The sequence below is a fragment of the Prionailurus bengalensis genome, chromosome B3 (assembly GCF_016509475.1).
Source record: "Prionailurus bengalensis isolate Pbe53 chromosome B3, Fcat_Pben_1.1_paternal_pri, whole genome shotgun sequence".
In the NCBI taxonomy this organism is placed as follows: domain Eukaryota; kingdom Metazoa; phylum Chordata; class Mammalia; order Carnivora; family Felidae; genus Prionailurus; species Prionailurus bengalensis.
Genome location: NC_057355.1, coordinates 37,794,129 through 37,815,172, shown reverse-complemented (window position 1 = coordinate 37,815,172; position 21,044 = coordinate 37,794,129). Strand labels below are relative to the sequence as shown.

The 21,044-nt window shown below is 41.6% G+C and overlaps 1 protein-coding gene across 6 annotated transcripts in view; it reads left to right on the top strand.

Moving 5' to 3' along the window:
* Window positions 1-21,044, top strand: part of MAP2K5 (mitogen-activated protein kinase kinase 5) — a 273,046-nt gene that overhangs the window by 219,827 nt on the left and 32,175 nt on the right. For 2 of the 6 annotated variants that reach the window (XM_043555086.1, XM_043555085.1), the window contains 2 exons: window positions 12,535-12,596; window positions 15,513-15,558. The exons of 2 other annotated variants lie outside the window; for them this stretch is intronic. In XM_043555086.1, coding sequence (XP_043411021.1) covers window positions 12,535-12,596; window positions 15,513-15,558 — 108 coding nt within the window. The remainder of the gene's footprint in view (window positions 1-12,534; window positions 12,597-15,512; window positions 15,559-21,044) is intronic. 2 more of the 6 variants (XM_043555090.1, XM_043555089.1) reach the window with 1 other exon arrangement.

The following is a 21,044-nucleotide window of genomic DNA, read 5'->3' as shown; positions in this document are numbered from 1 at the left end:
TCATGTGAAAATTCTATTTAAATTTTTGGTGAACTTCCAAACTATATTTCACAACAGCTGCCCTATGTTATATTCCCACCAGCAATTTATGAGGGCTCAAATTTCTCTACATTCTTGCCAGCACTTGCTGTTTTCTGTTTTTTGTTTTTGCTTTTGTTTTTGTTTTTCATTATAGTCTTCCTGGTAGATGTGAAGTAGCCTCTCTTATGGTTCTGATTTGTGTTTCCCTTGTAATTGATGATGCTGGGAATATTTTCATATGTTTATTGGCCATTTGAATAACTTCTTTGGAGAAAGGTCTGTTCAATTCCATTGTCCATTTTTAAATTGGGTTATTTGTCTTATTATTGAGTTGTAACCGTTCTTCATATATTCTAGATATGAGAGTCTAAATGTTTTCTCCCATTTTGTGGATTTTCTTTTCACTTTCTTGGTGTTCTGTGACACACGGAAGTTTTAAATTTATTTTTTTGGAACTTGAAACCATTCTGGTTTGATCAGAGGGTGGGCAGGCTTAAATCTCCACCCTATCTGTACCCACCCTTGGCACCCACATAAAAGTTCTTGGAGTTCCATTAATTATAGTATGAAAACCATTGATTGTATCCCGAACAGTCATTCCGTAAACCTGTATTAATCCCAGAGCTAGGTATTGGGGTTAGGGATGCAGTTGCTACCATTAAAATTTTTCTACTCTAGTCAGGGAAGCAGACCAGTAACAGTCATATCTAAATAGATCGCTTTAAAGTGCCGGTAGTGTAAGTCATGGGAGACTTGATGGCCTGAGCTCTCAGGAGCACACTGGCTCTTTTTTTAACCACACATAAATGGGTATTTACAACAAGGTTTTTAATGATGTTTGCAGCTATAGAACTTCTATACTAAAAAGTGTGGACAAGGTGCTGGGAAACACAGACAAGAGGGCTGATGATAGAGAGGATGATAACGTACCAGAGGTCTCTACAGAGAATGGGACCCCCAAAGAGCAAGGGGGAGTTAGGCTCAGAGATACCTGAAGCCCCCACCAGGAGTTCATCATGGCTTCAGTGCTTGGCAGAGTTTTAACAGATGAGACAAGGGCCACATTTCAAAGGATCTTTACACTGTGCCTAAAGACATTTTCGGGGGGCGGGGCATACCGAAAGCTTTAAACTGGATCGGTGGAACCAAATTTGTGTTTCAGAAAAATCACTGACAGGGTTGTGGAAGGTGGTTTGGGAAAGGCCCTTAGGAAGCTGTAGTTCTGATCAGAGATTATGAGGGCTTTCATTAGCCTTAGCATGTTTGAAGAGTATTTAGGAGATAGAATAAACAGACTTTGGCAAGTAATTGGATGTAGGGGAAAGTGGAGAGGTGGGGTCAGGGATGAAGCATGCAGCTTGGGCAGCTAGGCCCTCACGGGCATGGGTCCCACAGAGAGAAAGACATATTCACGGGAAGAAGACGATTAGCATTCTGTTCATAAGATGGCACCACGTGCCTCATTCAAGATGCTATTAATTCCTGTTCTAGACCCAATTATAAGTAGTTTTATCAACTAGACTCTAAGTGCCTAGGCTTTTCATTTCTAGCTTTATACTGCTGCACCTAAAGTGCAGGGGTCACTTATGAATATTTGTTGAATGAAATGTATACATAATTATAAGAACTTACTACCTGTCTTTTCAAGACTTCAGAAGAACCAGTCCAAAAAGTAAGAGAGTATATGATGAGAAGGCACTTAACTAATATATGTGGTCCCTTATCGAAATTCTAAAGTCTAGCCTTAACCTCTATGGTTTACAGAATGTTTCCCCAGGGAAACATGTTGCTTTCCCATAACACTCCATTTTACAGATGAGGAAACTGAGTGACAGTCAAATGATATGGCTCTTTCCACTTACTACACTATAACTGACCTTGCCAGAAGGAAAAAGTGGCAGCTGAACATTCTGACATCACAAAGAGAGATTATTTTAAAAGCTATAGAAAAAACAACTTAGAAACATTGCAGACATGCCCCAAGGGCATAGATCTATTGCAACACAGTTCGGTTTCACTGTCTATAAGAATGACTCCAGGTCTTTAAGAAAGAATTGAATTCTATTCTGCATATCTGTTTAAATCGGCAGGAAGGAACTTGACTCCTTTTAGAAAGATTTATATATACCAAAGGTTTAACTCCTAAACCCTCCGGTTGTCTTAAAAAGATTCATTCATGGAGAATCACTCATTCCCAGACAGGTTACTGAGGGCTGGTTAACTGAGGAGCTGCTGGGCTATGAACACAGCAGGTGCTCTCTGGGGGCAGAGGGTTGGGGTGAAAATGGTTGCCTAAGAAAATCTCCCTGGAATTCAAAAAGTGGTATTAACCAACCCCAGAGGAAATAATATGCATTCACTTTTTTGCCTAGGGGACTTTGCCATCATTCTGGCTTCTGAAGTTAGTAAAAAGTAAAAGGAATCCTCATCCCCTCAGCTCCCAGCCTCCAAAGGCTGGCCTGTTCCTTTTACAATTTGTAACTGCATGTGGTTTACAGTGAGACAAGAATTGCTGGCCTGAGCTTTCTGACGTCCTATGCAGGCCCTGAGCTTCTTCCCACATAGCTAACACTCTGACCACTCCAGTAAATGGGTGTTGATATGCAATTCCATGATGTTTATAACTTGTATGAATTAGTGACTGAGGCATTAGAAACTTGGTAAGTTAATACAAGGGGATACACAATAGTCTTGTCCTCCAGCGATATTGCTAACTAGACCTGTATCCCTTAGAGTTGGGAATATATAATTGGGACCCTGAAAACTGATACTCCTCTTTTATGTAAGGCAGCCTTTAGAAATCTAATCCCTCCTTTGAAAAGTCCAGTATGCTTAAATTAATGCAGTTTGGCTGGTTTGAAGATTGAAAATAGGTTAGCATTAAGGCCATGATTCCTTTAGTAATTACTTTTTCTATTGGTAATAACTGTTTCTTTAGAAATGACATTAACATTCTACCAAAACACAGCAGTAATCCAAAAGTTAATGTTCTGTTCATTTATAATTATATTTAATTCATATTTATGAGTTGTCGGGAGGGAGGAGAAAGAAAGAAGTGAGTTTAAAAAATGTAACAGAAGAAACAAGTTAAAAGCAAAATTTTTCCTGATAGTGTGAAGGATGTACAAAGTCACCTAAATGGAAAAAAATAATTTCCAAAGACACAGTTATATAAATTCAGATTTTATTAGCTACTGCTGAAAAAAATCTGTATTTTTATTATTTCCTAGTGGCACTGAGTGAATTCAGTGGATAGACTTTCACCATTTCTTCTTTTTCACTAACTGAAATACTAGCATAAACGTCCCTATGATTTAGATTTCAGTAAGTCAATTAGATTTGGGTTTTGTTTGTTTGTTTTTAACCAGGAAAAATTCTGCATCTTTAGGCAGTCATTGAACAAGTAGCCTTGTGTTGTTTTCTTTGAATTGTCCATGAAGCCTGATGTATTATTAATGAATTAATTTCTTGGTGGTGGAGGCGTATGAATAGCGTTCTGTGAATGGGCAGTTGCCTGGTGGGGCCAGTTTTGGCTGCTGTCATTTAACATGTGTTGCTCTATTGTGAAGTCTTACCCAGCCGTAGGACAATTCTCATTTAATCCACCATGATGGGACCTACACACCCTGAGCCCAAGTTGGATGCCAGGGTCAGTTACCCAGCAGCTCAGGCTGGGGCACTGCTCCGCCTCACTGCCGAGTTGATGTAATCATTTTGCCTGCCGTTCATTTTCCCTAAACCAGGGAAAATGCGTATGTGAACAGTGCAAATGTTCTCAAAAGAGATTCCAAACCGATCGGCTGGGGTGTTGCCTCCATTCCAGAATGGAGGCAGCGTTCCAGGGAGTATAAGTTCCTTCCTTCCTCCTGGAAATGGAAGCGTCTGGGCCCCCAAGATCCCTGATGTTCTGAGGTCCAGAGTAGCAGATGGCATTATGATTTTCCAAATCCTGATGAACATTCTAACTGAACTTGTTCATTTCACAGTATGTAGTTCTATTTTTTTTTTCACTTCCTCCCCCTTCTTCCCTCCCTGTCTCCCTCTCTCCCTGTCTTTGTTCCTCTCATATTGACTAATTTTAAACCGACGTGCTATCTTCTTTACCCAGCTTTAAATTCCCTTCTCCCCGAGTTTATTGTTTGGAACCAGGTACAGCACAATTTCGCATATAGTTTTCAGCCTTTGAGTCACAGCTCACACAGCCTTTGAATTTGTTTATCAAAATGTGTGAGCAGCTACCACCAGCACTCCTCCTCCACGGAGCCCCTGGAAGTTCGGCTTCCCCCTTATCCGTAGCTTGCAGCACAGGTGGCAAATGGCGGTGATTATTCTAACTAACAGTCGAGTGAACATCAGGAGGACATACAGTGTGACGATGTGGTCTTTGGATTTCAGTGAGTTCTCGGACTCTGACTTGATGGTGTTATGGCTTGTTGATTTTTCAGGACACGGACCTGCCAGGTTCTTGCCCTTGAACGGTGTGTGGATGTAGTTCAGGTGTCTCCGTGCCAACCCCTTACCTATGAAAAGAGGAATAATTCCTTTCATTTCGGAATCTGTTAAGCATTATTATTCTCCCGTAGATTTTCCTCTTTTGCTTTTGTTTAATATAGTTGATGATCTACCTGTAATCTAAGATTTCTTTTAATCGGCACTTCTGTACATAGAACCTGGTGAAGTGTGTATATTAACATTATAATTTAAGTCCGGGATCAAACATGTGTAGCTGGACTTTTCCTGAGGAAAAAAAATTGACCTTACCATCATATGAAATTCAAACACTATATAGGGACAAGGTAAAACCACAGGTAGGAATTGCTGAATAATTACCTTTAGACCAGCCTGAGCAGGAAGCTTCCCACGAGGGTGAGCTCATTTAATGGTTCCTAAAACTCAATCTTGTGGATGTCAATGGTCATGCTTGATTATTTGCAGTAGTGTTTTATGGAAAAGCAATAGAAATGCATTGGGAGGCTACAGACAGAGAGGACAATAACGGGTTTTACTTTTGTAAATGAAATCCCTTTGGTATGAGACAAGCATGTTTTTTGCTGTTCTGCCTACGCCATGGAAAAGGGAGGTATATGTGGATGTTAGTGTGCAAGTACGTGTGTAAGTGCGTGGGTGTGCTATTCATACAGACACCTGTAAATATTACTGTGCACTATAGCCTATGACCAACAAGTGACCTAAAATAAAAAGAGAAAAAACAGTGTTTATTAGCTTTGGAGAGAAAGCAACTGTAAATATGGTTTAAAAGATTAATCCATTTTCCAGTTCTCTACTATTTTCAAGGAATTTTATAAAACATCAAGATCTCTGCCATAGGTTTAGAAAATCTCTAGGTAAATATAAATCTTTTACGTGACAAAAATTGTAGAGTAAATGGTGGGTTACTTTTGATATTAATGACGACGTGTTTTCCTCTTCTCTTTTTACCTTGATAACTTCTGGAACACGTTTACGAGAAAAAAAATAGGGAAAATCTTTATGATCTCAAAGTTCAGTTACCTACAGACAGATTCCTTTAGACCTATTCATTTCTATTTTGTGGTTTTTATAAGCCATCAGGTTGTGATGTTTCCTTGGCTAACAGCTGGGTCTCCCTTGCTTTAAGGGCTTATAGGTCAGGTGGACGTTTCAGTAGCAGAAATTCAAGCCTTTTGCCCCTGGTGTCAGGTCCTTCTGAGACAAGTTAAATGAGCTGCTACTGTCAGCCCAGACCCAGTGGACAGAACTTCACACCAAAATGCCCACACGTGTAATTTGTCACATCTGGCAACCCAGAGCATGGGGTGACCCGGTGTGGAAATTGAGTCATCTTTCACTTTCTCTGCTCAAGGCTTGATGTGGAGTGGGGAGTAAAAGGAGGGCTTTCTGGTCTCCAGCTGAGGAGGGTCACAGACACTCTTTTCTGATGATGTCCATCTGCAAGCCTTCCTAAATTCAAAGCCCCATTCCCAGCCGCTGTCCCTCATAACACCCCAAAGATTAGGTTGGTTGTGTCTGCATTGTGAAATCAAAAATACACATAATGGGGGCGCCTGGGTGGCGCAGTCGGTTAAGCGTCCGACTTCAGCCAGGTCACGATCTCGTGGTCCGTGAGTTCGAGCCCCGCGTCAGGCTCTGGGCTGATGGCTCGGAGCCTGGAGCCTGTTTCCCATTCTGTGTCTCCCTCTCTCTCTGCCCCTGCCCCATTCATGCTCTGTCTCTCTCTGTCCCAAAAATAAATAAAAACGTTGAAAAAAAATTAAAAAAAAAATACACATAATGGCAAAATACCGATTGTTTCCTCACAGAGTGGCCATGTTTTTAAGTAAACTGAGTGCTGTTTATAAGCATTGACTGACTTTGTAAACTCCAATGTGTAGTTACGGTTCACTCATATCTTAAACTGGGCTGCCTCATTCTCTGACTGACCAGGAGCACCTATCCATCTATTTCCCACCTTTCTCTCTCTGACAAGATGTGACTGTCTTCTCCCCGCCTATCCCCACCCCTGCCACAGTCTGTTGTAGCAGCAACTTACAGATGCAAACACTGAGGACCTTCAAAATACTAAAACTAAGCTAATTTCCCAAAATCTACCATTGGGTTATACTTTGGGCACATAGATTTTTTGGTTTGTAGATAAGCTTCTGTGGAGATCTTTAAAGGTGAGGGTGCTTTTTTTGTGTCTTTTTTTTTCTCTTGTTTTCAAACAAACCAGATTTCCTCTTCAGTCCAGAGGAGATTTACCCTATGGATCCTGCAGGTGTCTCGTGAAAATGCTATTTTAAGGCAGTAAACAGCGGAGACTCAAAAGCCAATTTGGGGTCTAACAAGGCAAAATTCTGTTCTGCCTGACATGAAGCCACTGGAATTACAAACAGCCTTTGACCCCAACACTGTGGACAAAAGTGGAGCAGTCTAAGAGAGCCATGGCAATTAGTGTGAGTCCCAGTGTGTAGGAACAGAAATCTTTGGGCCAAGCCAAAGGAACATCAGGCTTCAATAAGAAAATTTATTTTTTAAGTATTAGTGCATAACTCACTACTGATCAGACTCCACATGCTGTTAACTACCTACTGGCTTGATGACTTGAGGTCTAGAAATGGGCTCTTAAAAATGTTGGAAGGCTTGCCATATTCTGTTTAACTTGCCAGGCTGGTTTAATCTAACCACATCCCAACTGATCATAGAATTCACCAGTTGGCCAACACCTTGATATTTTGAGAAGTTGCCCTTCTGTCTTCCTTCTCTTACTGCCAGTAAGTATAAAATCTTGGTTTGAAGGAATGTCTGTTTTGCACAAAGAGAAGGGAACAGGACACAGATTAAAATGAATGCCAAGCCCTTACTTGGCCATTTCCTCCATCCTGCAGGGCTGTTCGTTAGGGGTGCACACCTTATCCCCCTGAATAATATACCAGTTCTTTAAGGTTATGGATTAAATATCAGACATCCTACAATGCCAGGCTCAGAGCCTTTCACATGGTAGGTGGTCAAGAAAACTATTGACTGAATGAACCAATAAATAAGTAATGAATGACTATCATTTTTTTTTTCAGAGAGAGAGTGCGTGCATGTCAAGTGGGGGAGGGGCAGAGGGAGAAAGAGAGAGAGAGAGACTGGGTGAATCTTAAGCACACTCCACATTCAGCGCAGAGCCCAACATGGGGCTCGATCGCAGGACCATGAGATCATGACCTGAGCTGAAATCAAGAGTCAGACAGACACTTAACCAACTAAGCCACCCAGGCGCCTCAGACCATCATTTTTATACAGTATTTCATGTCTGTGCCTTATCAGTGTCTGAATTAACTACCATATCCTTGTCAGGTTTCATTGTCATATTAATTATGAGTTAAAGGGAAAAATTAAATCCTCAGGTTATTTTTTTAAGCCAAGTTCCCTTAACTGCTTTCCATTTGAGTAGTTAGGCCAGCCTTTCCCCTTACATAAAGCTAAACTCTGCCAAGAATCCGGACCTCATCAGAGTTTTTAAAAATAGGTCCCTACCTTTTTCTTTCTAAACTTTCTGTTTCAACATCATTTTAGATTCATATGCAGCTGTAAGAAATAACATGGAGAGGGCCTGTTCACCCTTCACCCGGTTTTCCCCAGTGGTAGCAGCTCATAAACACAGTACAATGCCACAACCGGGATATTGACATGGATAGAATCCACTCAGTTTATTCAGATTCTACCAGTTTTCTACGTACTCAAGCGTATGTGTGTGCACACATGTGTGCACACATGTCGTCATGGATCTTTTCAAAGCCAAGAAACATCATAGTTAAAAAAAAAAACTAAAAACTCTACATTTAAAATGATGATCTCTCTTTTAAGTAAGTGATTCCCAAAGCCTCATCTGTGTTATCTGTGTGTCGAGTACCCAACCTATCTGCCCGCTCTCAAGTCATAAAGTGTGCTTATTGACATACTTAGTCTGCAAGTGAACTAGCAGCAGCAGTGACTGGAATGAGACCTCCTTCTCCCTCCCCCCTCCCCCACTCTTTGACTGTGCAGGTACACACACACACACACACACACACACACACCAACTCAGATTTTCTGCTGCTTGCCTTTTTTTATGCCTGAGTACCTTGCTGACAAGTGCTAATAACAAAATACCCAGAGAGAGTCCAGTTGAAGTTAGCATACATTAAACATTCTGAACTTGTCCTTTTGCTCATAGATTGTGCATAATTAATAATTAAAGAGTTTCAGTTGTAATGGGTTGACCTTCCTGAACTGTTCATTATTCACAAGGCAAAGGCATCACTCAAACTTTTTTCCCGTTGTCCTTCGCTGTTCTCTAGCCTGCCACGTGCTTGTGTTCCAGTTGTTTAGCAAAGGGGGCTGACCAGGTAGTTACAGAAACCTCTGAGACTTGGAGACTGTCCTCCTTGATGACCAGAATTGCTTACTGAAATGGTTTATGGCAGCTGTTTTTATATAACAGTTGCCGGCTCGATAACAAGATCCAGCCTGTGTCCCTTTAGCAGGACTCTAAAGTTGATTTGGGACTAGAATCTCAGGTTAAGGCTTCTGGTTAAGGTTGTGTCCACTGCTTCATTCCATACCTCTGCACTAAGAAGTTCAGCAGAAGAGCTAACCCCCCAAAAAAGCCCTTAAGGTGAAGTATGGCACCCAGGGTCTTAAAAAAGAGTGACTTTTATTAACAATTTAGAGTCCGTTTCAGCCAGTCCTGAGAGTTATTAGTGTAACTGCTTCTCCAATTCGCACTTATATTTTCGAAATGTATTTGTTCATCTTCCCTAAACCCATATTTGGCAGAGGACATTTTTGATAAGTAGCAGCAAGTACTTCACTAGATCCTGAACCCCCTGGCATGGTTCTCAGTCTCCCTCTAACCTGGCGGTGACTGGATGCTCTCCCTCCCTGGGAGCTGCAGGGAAACTGGGACAGCTCCGCTCTGAGCTGAGCCTCCCTCCCTCCTTCGAGCACATTTGAATTAGATAATGAAATAGGCAGGTTCTTAGAGGTGTTTTCATGCTGATCTAAAGAAACTTCTGATTTTACTTGCTTAAATATGAGAAAAGTATAGTTGAAAATCCTCCAGTGTGGTAAACACTATCATTTGCTTTCCTTCGGAGTGTTAACAGCCTGTGTGCTTTTGTGGAGTGGTGGGGCTCTCAGAGGACTCCTTTGCTCCCCCTCCACCCCCATGTTGGTCGTGGCATTCTGACTGCCCCGCCCCCCCCGCCTGCCATTCAGTCTTCTGTATCTCAGAAAATTCTCCTTTGAGGTATGCAAGAGACATGGATTTTCAAAAGGAAAAGAAATACCTGGCATTATGCATGTGAGATTAGAATTCCTCCCCCCCCTCCCCACCAACCGCCCCCCTGCATCTCTGATGACTGATTCTTTCCAGGCACCCCTGAGAGGAGAATCCACTCTCTCTGGTTCTGTAAAGTCGACTTGGGCTGGCATTTTCACAAGTGAAATAAATTATTCATGGGTACCACCCAGTGTTCCTTAGTTTTATGTTATGAGGAACTTAACAGGCTACAATATCAGGTCTTAAATAAAATTAACTACCCATGCAAAGATGTCACATTTCCTCGTCTTGTTTCTCATCCATGTTAAAATGACATCTTCATCAAGTTGCCTAGTCTATAATTCATTAATTTACTCTTGGTATCATACTTTGAAATGAGGTCCACAATGACATCATTTTATACCAGGATCTTTGTAGAAAACCGGCCCAGAATTTTAACCATCTTGGTAAATATTCAGCCACATTAAGGCAGTAGGCTTTTCTCTTCCTAAACATTGCATTTTAAATCAGCTACTACTCAGACACTTCCAGTACCACAGCCTTCAAAAGAATCTCCGAAATGATGACTGAGGGGACTAACTGCCTGATCAGAGCCCATAGTTTTTGTACCTCAGACTTTGAACCATTTTTTTACTAATAGTTTTTGAGACAGTGAAATGTCATTTCTTGAACTGGGCCTCGTAGGGTCTCGCAGGCATGGTGATATATATGGCTTTCCTAAAACAGGCCAGGCTGAAATTGATATCATGTTTTATTTTTGCTCTTCAAACCGATGGGACTTCTGTGACCATTTTATAGTACCTTTATCGAAGACTTGTCATGTTATTGCGTGCCTTGTTTCTTTTGAGCGGACTGTTTCATCAGCCCCCCGTTTTTCATGTCGTCTCTGTGTAATGCCTGCATGTAATCCTTTGAACTTGGCAAGATTTTATTTCACTCCCGTTTTCCTTTGTTTTCCTTTCTTCTTGGAAACCTTTCTCTACTGATGAGAATTTTAAGTTTATGATCACTAACCTTCCCCTGCTCTGGATGAACAGAGTAAATTCAAAGAGAACAGATATGCAAAATCTAAGAATTATTTTGTTCACATTCCTTTTCTTTTAACCTCTTTGGGTTTTGGGGGTTTGTTGTTTTTTGGTTTTTGGTTTTTTTGGTTTTGGTTTTTGTTTTTGTTTTTGTTTCTGTTTTTGGCTGCTCTGACCCCCTCAGTTCCTTTTGATTTAATTGTATTTTCCAGCAGTTTCCAATTGTTTGAATTGGAAACAAAGCCTTAATAAGAGTTCTAGTTAATTTTCTGTCTTGTAATTACCGATCTCATTTTTCTGATAATTGGCCACAGCAATTATATGTATATTTACTAATCACATAGGAGGCTGTGCAATTGTATCTATCTGCCACCATTGATAATGACACGCATATTGCAGAGGTGCTTTTATCATCTTCTTTTTTCCACTACATCAAAGCTATTTCCTCTCGTTCTCAATAATGAATACATGCATGCATTTGACACAGTTGTGTGCTAGAGAAATTGTTTGGCTCCCACCAAATGCTGCATGCTCTGAGTTTCTTGCCTGCAGCGCTGGAAGGTTGTATGTAATGATATATTGCTCATCCAAATGGCCAAAGCACTCCAAAGCACAGTGAGATTAAAATAAGTCATTCCTTTGTTAATTTAAATAGGTGCATGTATCATACTTTGCAGGGCACTTTGTGTAGGGATGTCAGAGAGGAAAAAAGCCGCCGAAAGGTATTTTTAATAGCAAATGAGAATAGATGGGAATGGAGTCATTTGCAGCTGCCTACTTTATGTGGCTCTCTTGTTCCAACTGTAGGTCTAATGAGATGACTGTTAAAGTACTCTGCAGTGTAATTTCATTACATCCTGAGCCGTTACACTATAAACACAGTGGCGCTCTCTGTCATTCTTGGAAAAACTCCTAAATTCTTAAAGCCTTCCTTTGCAAATGGTAATGGGGTCTGCTCCCTGTGTTACCCGGTGGTTGTCATTTGTTGCTGTGTTGTTTCCTGCTCATTTGAGTGACTCCCACCTCCACCCCAGTTCTGTTTGGTGGTCAAGGTGGGAGGTTTTCATTGTGTCCTTAATTCACTGGTTTTCTCCTATGACGAGTTTGCCTGGACTGGCAAATAGGCTGAAATTCCTTTTCAAGAAACAGCTTCTCCCATAAAAGCCTTTCTATTCAAGTAAAAAACAGAAACAAAAACAAAAGCAAACTGACCCACATGATTCGGCAGGCAGTTAAGATCGGTTGAATATACAAATAAATGTAAATAAAAGGGAAAGTGTAAATAAATAGCAAATCCAGTAAAAGAAACAGAGGTCAGCACAAGAATAATTTCACAGCTCTTTGTTAATTACAAGACCATTTGTGTGTTACTTAAATAATCATTAATTTCTCATTTACACTTTCGTACCTTCTTTCCTACCCTGTGGCTATCATTGTCCTTTTTTCACCTCCCCTCCCTCTTTGCTCTCATGTTTCTCACTATTGTAAAATGTGTGTGGCTTTAAATTTGGCGTTTTTACATAAACATGTGGGAGAGGGTGTCGACAGTCTTTTTAATTGGACGAGGCCTTATTTTCCTTTCCACATGTTGGTGAATCCCTGTTATATATTCTGCTGTTCCTTGGGGGGAGGTGGGGGTGGATATAAAGGAAGAAGAGGAATTGTTGTGACTTTTGGTGACTTGTTTCTCCTCCATCCCAGGATTCGCCCGTCCTTCCGGTTGGAGAGTTCTCCGAGCCATTTGTACATTTCATCACTCAGTGGTGAGCCCGTTTGCAAACATGCCATGCCCTCAATGTAAATGATACATGCCATTAACTCTGCGGCTCCGTGAGACCTTATGGCTCTCCCTGCTTCCTTTTGGAGACGGGAGGGACTTCGGGGCCTTGGGCAGATGGGGCAGCAAAGCTGAAGAAATTGTTTAAATTATGTAAACGTTATTTACACAAAGGGTCGTAAATGTACTTTAGAGGCTTTTTCCTGTCTTAATAAACTGCTGAGAATCAGGCTACTTCTTGGAGCACAGATACTGTTGCTACCCAATTTTTTTTTTTTTTTAAGAAACACACAATTTTATAGCCCCTATTGAACAGACATATGAAGCTTATTTTTATTAATGTAACCTCAAGTTACCCATAAAACTGTCTGTCACTTAGTGGAAGCAGCATAGTTTATTAATTCATTGGATTGTCAGTAAATAACTTTTATCCTTGGATATATTTTAGACAGAGTACTGGTGTCCCATTTCAGTGAATTTTGATGTTTGAAAGACTATGAAAACATGGTTCCATTAGGCCCACTTGAACAGTTGGAGACCTGGGAGGAACCGCAGGATTTTGGTCAAAGGGGCCCTCAGAGCCTCTGGGCAGCCCCTCGACATTTGACACTTGAGGAAGGGTTCCTTGTGCACCCTCTGCCTTTTTCCCCTCAGTAGAACGAGGTCTCCTCCACCTGCCTCTTCCCCAGTCAGTGGCGCAGGCCCCGTCGCTCCACTGCCCTCCTTCTGTCTTCTCCCTCACCTCTGCATGGGGAGAGACAGAGACAGAGAGAGAAGGAAACTGGGAGCATAGCAGTGACCACCCCAAAGCAGGAGACAGAATGAACTAGAAACTGTTCTGGACATTCTGGAACTTTCTCATAACTGCCTCTACATTTCTTCCTCTCATTCACTGAATTCCATTCCATCACCCCTTCAGAGTCCTGTTCAGTGGTGGAAAATGAACCTTTCATTCCTGCAGTGCCACGAAATGGTGCAGTCAGGAGTCCTTGCTAAACTGAAATGGTTGTACACTGTCCCCTTCCCCTCCCCACCCCCATGATCCATCTGATGATTACACTAAAGTGAAACCAAGAAATATTCCTTAATATAAATGTCAAGCTTTATCACCTTTTTGACTAAGTGTAATATGTTACCTCTTAATAAAAATGTCTCATACAGTTTATATTCCATAGACAAATATGTGAGGAAGAGATTCCCCCCCCCGACTTTAAAAATTTTATTAACACTGTTTCTATTTATTTAAAATACTAATATAATATTCTGTAGCTTTTAAAAACTGTTTTTACCCTGCAGTCATTTTATTTCCAAAGCATGCCATGTCGGAAAAAGCACATATATTGGCTGAACACTGGACTCCTGGGCTCATTGATAATATAGAGCCATTATCCAGAAATGTGGATTAATCTCTCTTAATTTCCTTTACATGGAATTCCTAGAAACACTCAGAAGCACATCATGGGAAGGCCCCATTTTGAAATGCAGAAATTGAAACATAAACCGTGCCATTCCTAAACTGCCCGGGGTGCTGGTTTGGGCATCACCTGCCCCGGAGATGTGGGGTTTGTGATCAGACGGCTGTGCATCTCGCTGTGTGGCCTGAGACCTACTTGGGGGTGTAGCTGGTTCTGGGCAGATGGGGAAAAGCAGATAAGACTTTACCTTCCTTCTGCCCAAAAAATTAATCAGCTGCTGTGTAGAAGTTTTATGGAGACAGGGGGAGGGATAACCTGTGTTGAAATTTCCACAGATGTCAAGCTGAAACAGAAATGATAGTGGGTAATAGCCTTGTTTTCCCAAGAGATACAGCTACTTTGGAATGTCAGATTAGGACTGTTACCAACTCCACCGGCGAGACAGCTTGAATTACTTGCTAATGGATGCAGTATTTGAGAGGTGCATATGGTTATTTATAGGGAAGGCAAATGTCCTCGATGCCATTAATGGTTCATAACTACGGTTCTTATTTACCAAATGATCATTAAGTCTTTCTACTTAAAAAAAAAAATAGTCAGCAAATGCAGGGATTATATGATGGGTTTTCTTCTAGCTTGTTAGAGGTCGCCTTATGTAAAGAGAAGCATCTGTGTGATTTTGAAGTAATAGAAGAAGCAGTCATCTTTTCATGACTTCGTGCCACAGACACTCTGAATTTAGTACAGATACGGCCACCAAATAGGTAGTTACCCATAGTCACGTCAGTGCCACGTATGAGTGCTTCATCATGTAGCTGCGTACATGATACAGCTACTGATTATACGTACTACATGTGAGACAAGAAATATTTTGTATGAGGAATGGGATTCTTTAAGCAGCTTAAACAAACTTAACTTCCCCCACAGCTATTTAATGAATATCAACTTGCATTATGTAGCCAGAATAAAAGAAAGTGGAGATAATGTAACAGCCCATTTGTAATTTTATAGCATTATCTAGATTCCTGACGTCTTTATATATTATTTGTCATTCAAGGAAATAATGAAAGGAATAAGATGTTTTTTCATTTGACCTGATAGTCATGTTTCTTTTCTTATTACTTTATCCCAGTTACCAAAAAAGAATTACATTGTTCCCTAGATTTAAGTTGGAAATACATCGAAAACTGAGCCAGGAAGAAATATTGCCAGGGTTTTTTTTCACATTTTTAAATTCATTCTTCATCTGTATTGCAAGCATAACTCTCTCTCAAAAATCTTGGTGTTTCTGATTCATGAGAGTCTCCCAAAATCTGATAATTAAAGGCCAAAATAAAAGATAGGAATCTATGCTAATACTTTGGCCAGGAATTGAACTCGTAAATTTGAAAACATTCAGATTCCAGGTGATAGAGTCAACGGTGGGAAATACAGCACAAATTTGTAAGCGATACAGATAACAATGAGTTTTTCCCCCCCTTTTACAGCATGCGAAAACAACCAAAAGAAAGACCAGCACCTGAGGACCTGATGGTAAGTACATATTTTTAGTTACATTAGAATTCTCTACTTATATGGCTGTGCTTAATATTCTGTTAAAAGAACCAGAATGGAATTTAAAACATCCACAGGCTCTGGAGAGGCCACATTACTTACTCCATTTGGGTAGGTGTTTGTGAAGCTCATAGCCTCAGATAGTCATTTTCTACTTTTTAAAAACCTACCACTTTTTCGACACAAGGCTGAACTGTCTTCCTTCGCCTCACACTCAAGGATCACAAGTTAATCTGGGTTACTTCCTTGTCCTCATTTGCTGTTACAGCCTCTCAGAATCTAGAGGATTGGTAACAGAAAAGAGAGTCAGCATATTAAGTTTTTAGCGCAGTCCTACAGGAAATTCTCATCGTGGCGTGGAGTCCTCTTGGATTCATGTAGGATGAAATTAGATTGGCTGCAAAAGATCAAGTTAATGTGAATCTTTGGTCTTTACTCAGAAAGAGACAACTCTAAGGCTGCGGGTGCTGTGTTCTCAGCTCCAAGGCCGCTTTCTTTGATTGCAAATGACAGTTTTTAGTCGAGCAGGGAGAGGAACAGAGACGCTCCCTAGCAATTCCCAAATGGTCATTTATTTAGTGCAGATTGTTGATTTGACAGTGCACAAGCTGTTAGAATAACGCTAGCATCGAGCATTAGTAAGTAATAATTATAGTCTGCTCTTTCTTACGTTTTGCTTAAACCATTCCCTATCTTTACATTATTGCACTCAGCAAATTCCGGCCAATGTTCTTTCACCACTTTAACAATAAGCATTTTACAGATACCAGTTCAGAGGTTTTCATCCATTGTATGCCATCCTAATAAACACCCCAAGTGCCCAGACTTCTTCTATATAATACAGATTTCATCCTGGAATGTACAATAACAGCATGTTTCCCTTTTGCATCATGAGTGCTTTCGAGGAAGGTAGTTTTCTCCTTCGTGTTACCCCTGAAGCAAATCTTCTATTTCAGGGTAGTTTCAAGTTAAAGTTCACCCCTAAAACCTCTGCAATTTATAACTGTGCAGGTTTCATGTCTAGAATAAACTGGTCTTTTGGTGGTGGCGTCTCTTTGATGGTCGGGAAATTCTTGCAGTTAGTCACATTTGAGAAAACTTGGAACAGGTTCTAGAGATGGAGACCCATTTACCTTGTACATTATTATGCTATGGCTGGATAGCTCAGCTATTAAAACAAAGGAATAGGGTTTCATAAAACAGATATCTGTTTGTAAATGCATGTTTCAGTGCTGCAATGAGCTGGCCACTTATAAATAAAACACTGCAGATCGTACGTACGCCCATAAATGCATATGTATGTATGTCTTGGTAAGGAATACAACTCCAGGGCGACAAGTCATAAAGACAAGGCTAAAGGCTGAGTACTTTCAGTGCCTTGGAAGCAAGTGTATGTAAAGGGGTGTGTGTGTGTGTGTGTGTGTGTGTGTGTGTAGAGAGAGACAAGGAATACATATTCCGGTAGCTCTCTCTACAACTGTGCACGCTGGTGTGTGCTGTCCCATGGTTTTAATTAATAAATGACAATAAATCCATAAAATACGGGGTGCCTGGGTGGCTCCATCAGTTAAACATCTGACTTCAGCTCGGTTCATGATCTTGCGTTCTGTGGTTTCAAGCCCCACAACGGGCTCTGTGCGGACAGCTCGGAGCCTGGAGCCTGCTTTGGATTCTGTGTCTCCCTCTCTCTCTGCCCCTCCCCTGCTCATACTCTGTCTCCCTCTCTCTCTGCCCCTACCCCGCTCATGCTCGTTCTCTCTCTCTCAAAAATAAATAAGCATTAAAAAAAATAGATTAGTTTAAAATATACATTAAACAAATAAAATCCATAAAATACAATGAAAAATGTAGTCAGAGGAAGCATCATCCTATACTTAATGTAACATTTTTAGGACTGTCCTCAGTTTGAATTAAGTGGACGTATTCCCTTAGGTGCCGCACCGGTGAGGCCCCCTGGCTTAGAAAGGGTTCAGTGAGGAGGCAGGAAACTTGCAATGTGTGTGTGCCTCCTGTGGTCAAGAGAGCTGGGCCCTGCTTGCCTCTGACCGGAATATTGAGCCAAATAGGGAATGGGAGAGAAAGTGGCTTGTAACCTGGCTTGAGGAATCACTAGAATAAAGTAACTGCCATAAAATAACAGCAGAGTCCTGTGAGGATCCATTTGGGGAAGTGGGGAAAAGCTACATGGAGAAGGCAGCCTTTGAAAAGGGCCATTAGGGGCACCTGGGTGGCTCGTTTGGTTGGGCGACTGACTTCGGCTCAGGTCATGATCTCGCAGTTTGTGAGTTCGAGCTCCGTGTCGGACTCTGTGCTGACAGCTCAGAGCCTGGAACCTACTTCAGATTCTGTTCTCCCCCTCTCTCTACCCCTCTGCTGCTCACGCTCTGTGTCTCTCTGTCTCTCAACAATAATAAATAAAGGTTAAAAAAAAATTTTTTTTTTTTTAAAGAAAAGGGCCTTTGGAGGATGAACTGAACTTTAGTAGAGCGTTTTTAAGGGGACATTCCAGGCAAAGGAAACAGTCTCCGCAAAGCACGAGTGTGTAGACGGCCAGACTTTTTCAGAGCATTGTGAAACCTCTGGTGTCTTTTGGAACAGAAATCATTTTGACATTGGCCTCGGGGAGTCCCAAAGCCACAAAGGTGGAATTCACATAGGCAACACGTTCACCCACTGGGTGATCTGTTAAGAAATTCCCCCTCTTGTAGAAGATACCCTAGTCCAAGTCTGAAAACTTTGATTTCACATAGAAGCCACACACCCACCCACCCACCAACCCATACCTTTCTTTGTCAGTGGACTTCTATTCAAGAATAGGGAAATCCTTCATCCTTTAGTCTTTTAAGACCTATTGCATAAATCAGGAGTCAGGGTTATACCCAAAAAAGGAAAACCAGCCATGGAGGCAGCCAAGAAAGTTCAACATGCTGACCCCCACCCCCAACACACTCTTTCTGCTCCTGAGAAAATGATGCCCTTATTAAAGAACCCACTTTTAAATCACCTGGGTATAAATTGCAGGAAAGACCTGTGTCAGCGCTATGCCAGTTCTGTGACGTAGGACCTGCAAACTTAGAAGATAAGTTTCCAAGCTGTAGAAACTATGGAGATGGCAGACAGAATGTTCGCCAGGCTTCAGACAACCAGGCAGGGATGTTGCAGCTTATGTGGAGTGAGGGACAGCTGTTGCCCACTGGGACGGGTTGGCAAGAACGCAGCAAGAAGGGAGAAGACCATAACGCAAGGGTGATGGAGACGTTTTCCCCAAATGTCAATGATCAGGTTGAAGAACACAAAATAAAAACCAGACCTCTAGGTTCAGAAACAGAGAGACAGCTTGAGGTGGGAGCATGTTGAGATGGAGAGGTTCAGGTCTGGTTTGCTCTTCAAATTGTGGGTTTAAGTATTTGTGACTAAAAGGGATCTGGTGAGAGGCATTATTGAATAGAGCCTTGCTCAGGTAAGCCACGAGAATTCCTTCTGCTGAGTTAGTCTTCCTTTGGGGTTCTTTGGTAGGTAAGGTCAGGCTGTGATTTAGCAGGAAAGCCTCCACACTTCCCTTCCCTTCCCTTGTCAGCAGCTCCCCATTCCCTCCCTGCTTTCGTGTCTTCATCTGCAAAACAGAGGGGATGGACAAGATCACCAGTCCTTGACCTAGGGTCTGTGACTTCAGGAAGTCTGTTAGAGCCCCTGAAATTACATCCAACATCGTGTATGCATGTGGGGATTTGCATTCTTTCCTGAAAAGCAGAATTCATGGCTGTCATCAGTTTTTCAAACGGGACCGTGACCCTGAATGATTGTTAAGCTCCCTCGCTGCCTTTCATTCTGTTAGTTAGCACTGTGCCGCCAGGACCAGAGAAGCAGCTCAGGAGGGAGGCATCCACTCAGAGGGTGCTGGCCTGGCATAGGGGAGAGAAGGGAAAAGCCCTCCCTGTGGGACTCAGCAGGGCTTCTCACCAGCTGTCAGGTGGCCCTTTAACCTCACCAGCCTATCCTGAATGTGGGCCTTGACTCAGGGAGGGAGGGTAGGGGCCGTGGGCACCTCTGCAGTTACAATTTGGGTTCGGAGTGCTGTAGATCCTTCTATGCATTTAGAGTATTTCCAGAAGCTTTCCATGTCTAAGCTCTATTTAATGGAATCTATGCATAGTAAGTAATCAGGTCAGAAGAAGCAGCATCCCGGTTTGAGATCAATCGCTGGCTAATACTTTATCTAGGCCACTTTATTATCTCATGCTGATCCGATTCCCATTCTCCTCCTTCTTTGTAGCATGCACTTCGGCTGTGGTAAAAGTACGGATCACATACATATTAAAAACATATACCCATTCTATCTGTATGTAAATGCGTGAGGCACAGCTGGATATTGCAGAGGAGTTTGATTTACTAATAGTTATTATCTGTTCTAGCTGTTCAGTGGCAGAGAGAATTTCAGAGAAACAAGCTGGCGCAGAAATTGTCTTTATGCTATTACTATACTGCTCTAGTAATTGTTTAAAAACATGGGTTTTCTCCTTAGGTTCCAATAATGTCTGTTATTTTGTGCATTTCCTGGTACATTCCAGAGCAGGGCTTCCTCCTTTAGCATTTCCTCAGGTTTGGGTTTTTTTGGTTTTCGATTCAGAAACACAGAATACAGTTTGCAATTGAAATTTGACATTTTGCTTAGAAAGCAAGTAAATCGTGGGACTGGAAATATAAAACGCAGGTGTGGGATCTTGAGGGAGGGATGTCAGTTACAATCAAAATAGTGCTTTTAGATTTTTTTTTTTCCTCTGCTTCATCTAAATCCCAGCAGCTGCAAACTTGAAGGCATCTCATTTCTCAGAAAAGGCTTTATGTATAAGAGGTGGTATTGTTTGGGGGCTAATAAACACCAAACTGCTCCAGAAAAATCTGTTTAAACATTTAATTACTTGCAAAGAGATGTTAACTTGTTTAACTCCTCTAAATTAAATTGTCACTGGTAGCTTCTCTGCTTATCCAAACCTGATTGTAATTACATTTTCAGATAGTTTGGTTGCTTGGTCTCTCAGTTAATCATTGGGTGTGATAAACTGGACATCTGCACAGTCCCTTTCAGAAACTGGAGAAAGCACCATGTCAGATTTTCATCTGTCCAGCACTTCAATTCCAGTGTAACTTTTGGATTTACACCAGATGGCTTTGTTCACCATTGTTAGCCCCAAACCTTTTGGCCACCGCAATAGTCAGAATGCACTGGACAGTCAAGAAGATGATTTTGTTCAGGCTGTTGCAATATGGAGAATGTTTACTAACGGGGACCGTCTCAGAGGAAAGGGAGGGGGCCAAGGTTACGGACGCAGGTAAACAGGAAGTCATCAGCCAGTCTTATGGAAGTCAGGAGGAAGGATGGAAAAGGGTCTGTGAAAGCAGGGTGGTCCTTTGTAGCTAACAAAAGAGCGGGGGAGACTTCTCATCTGTATTTCTTTCTGGGAGCA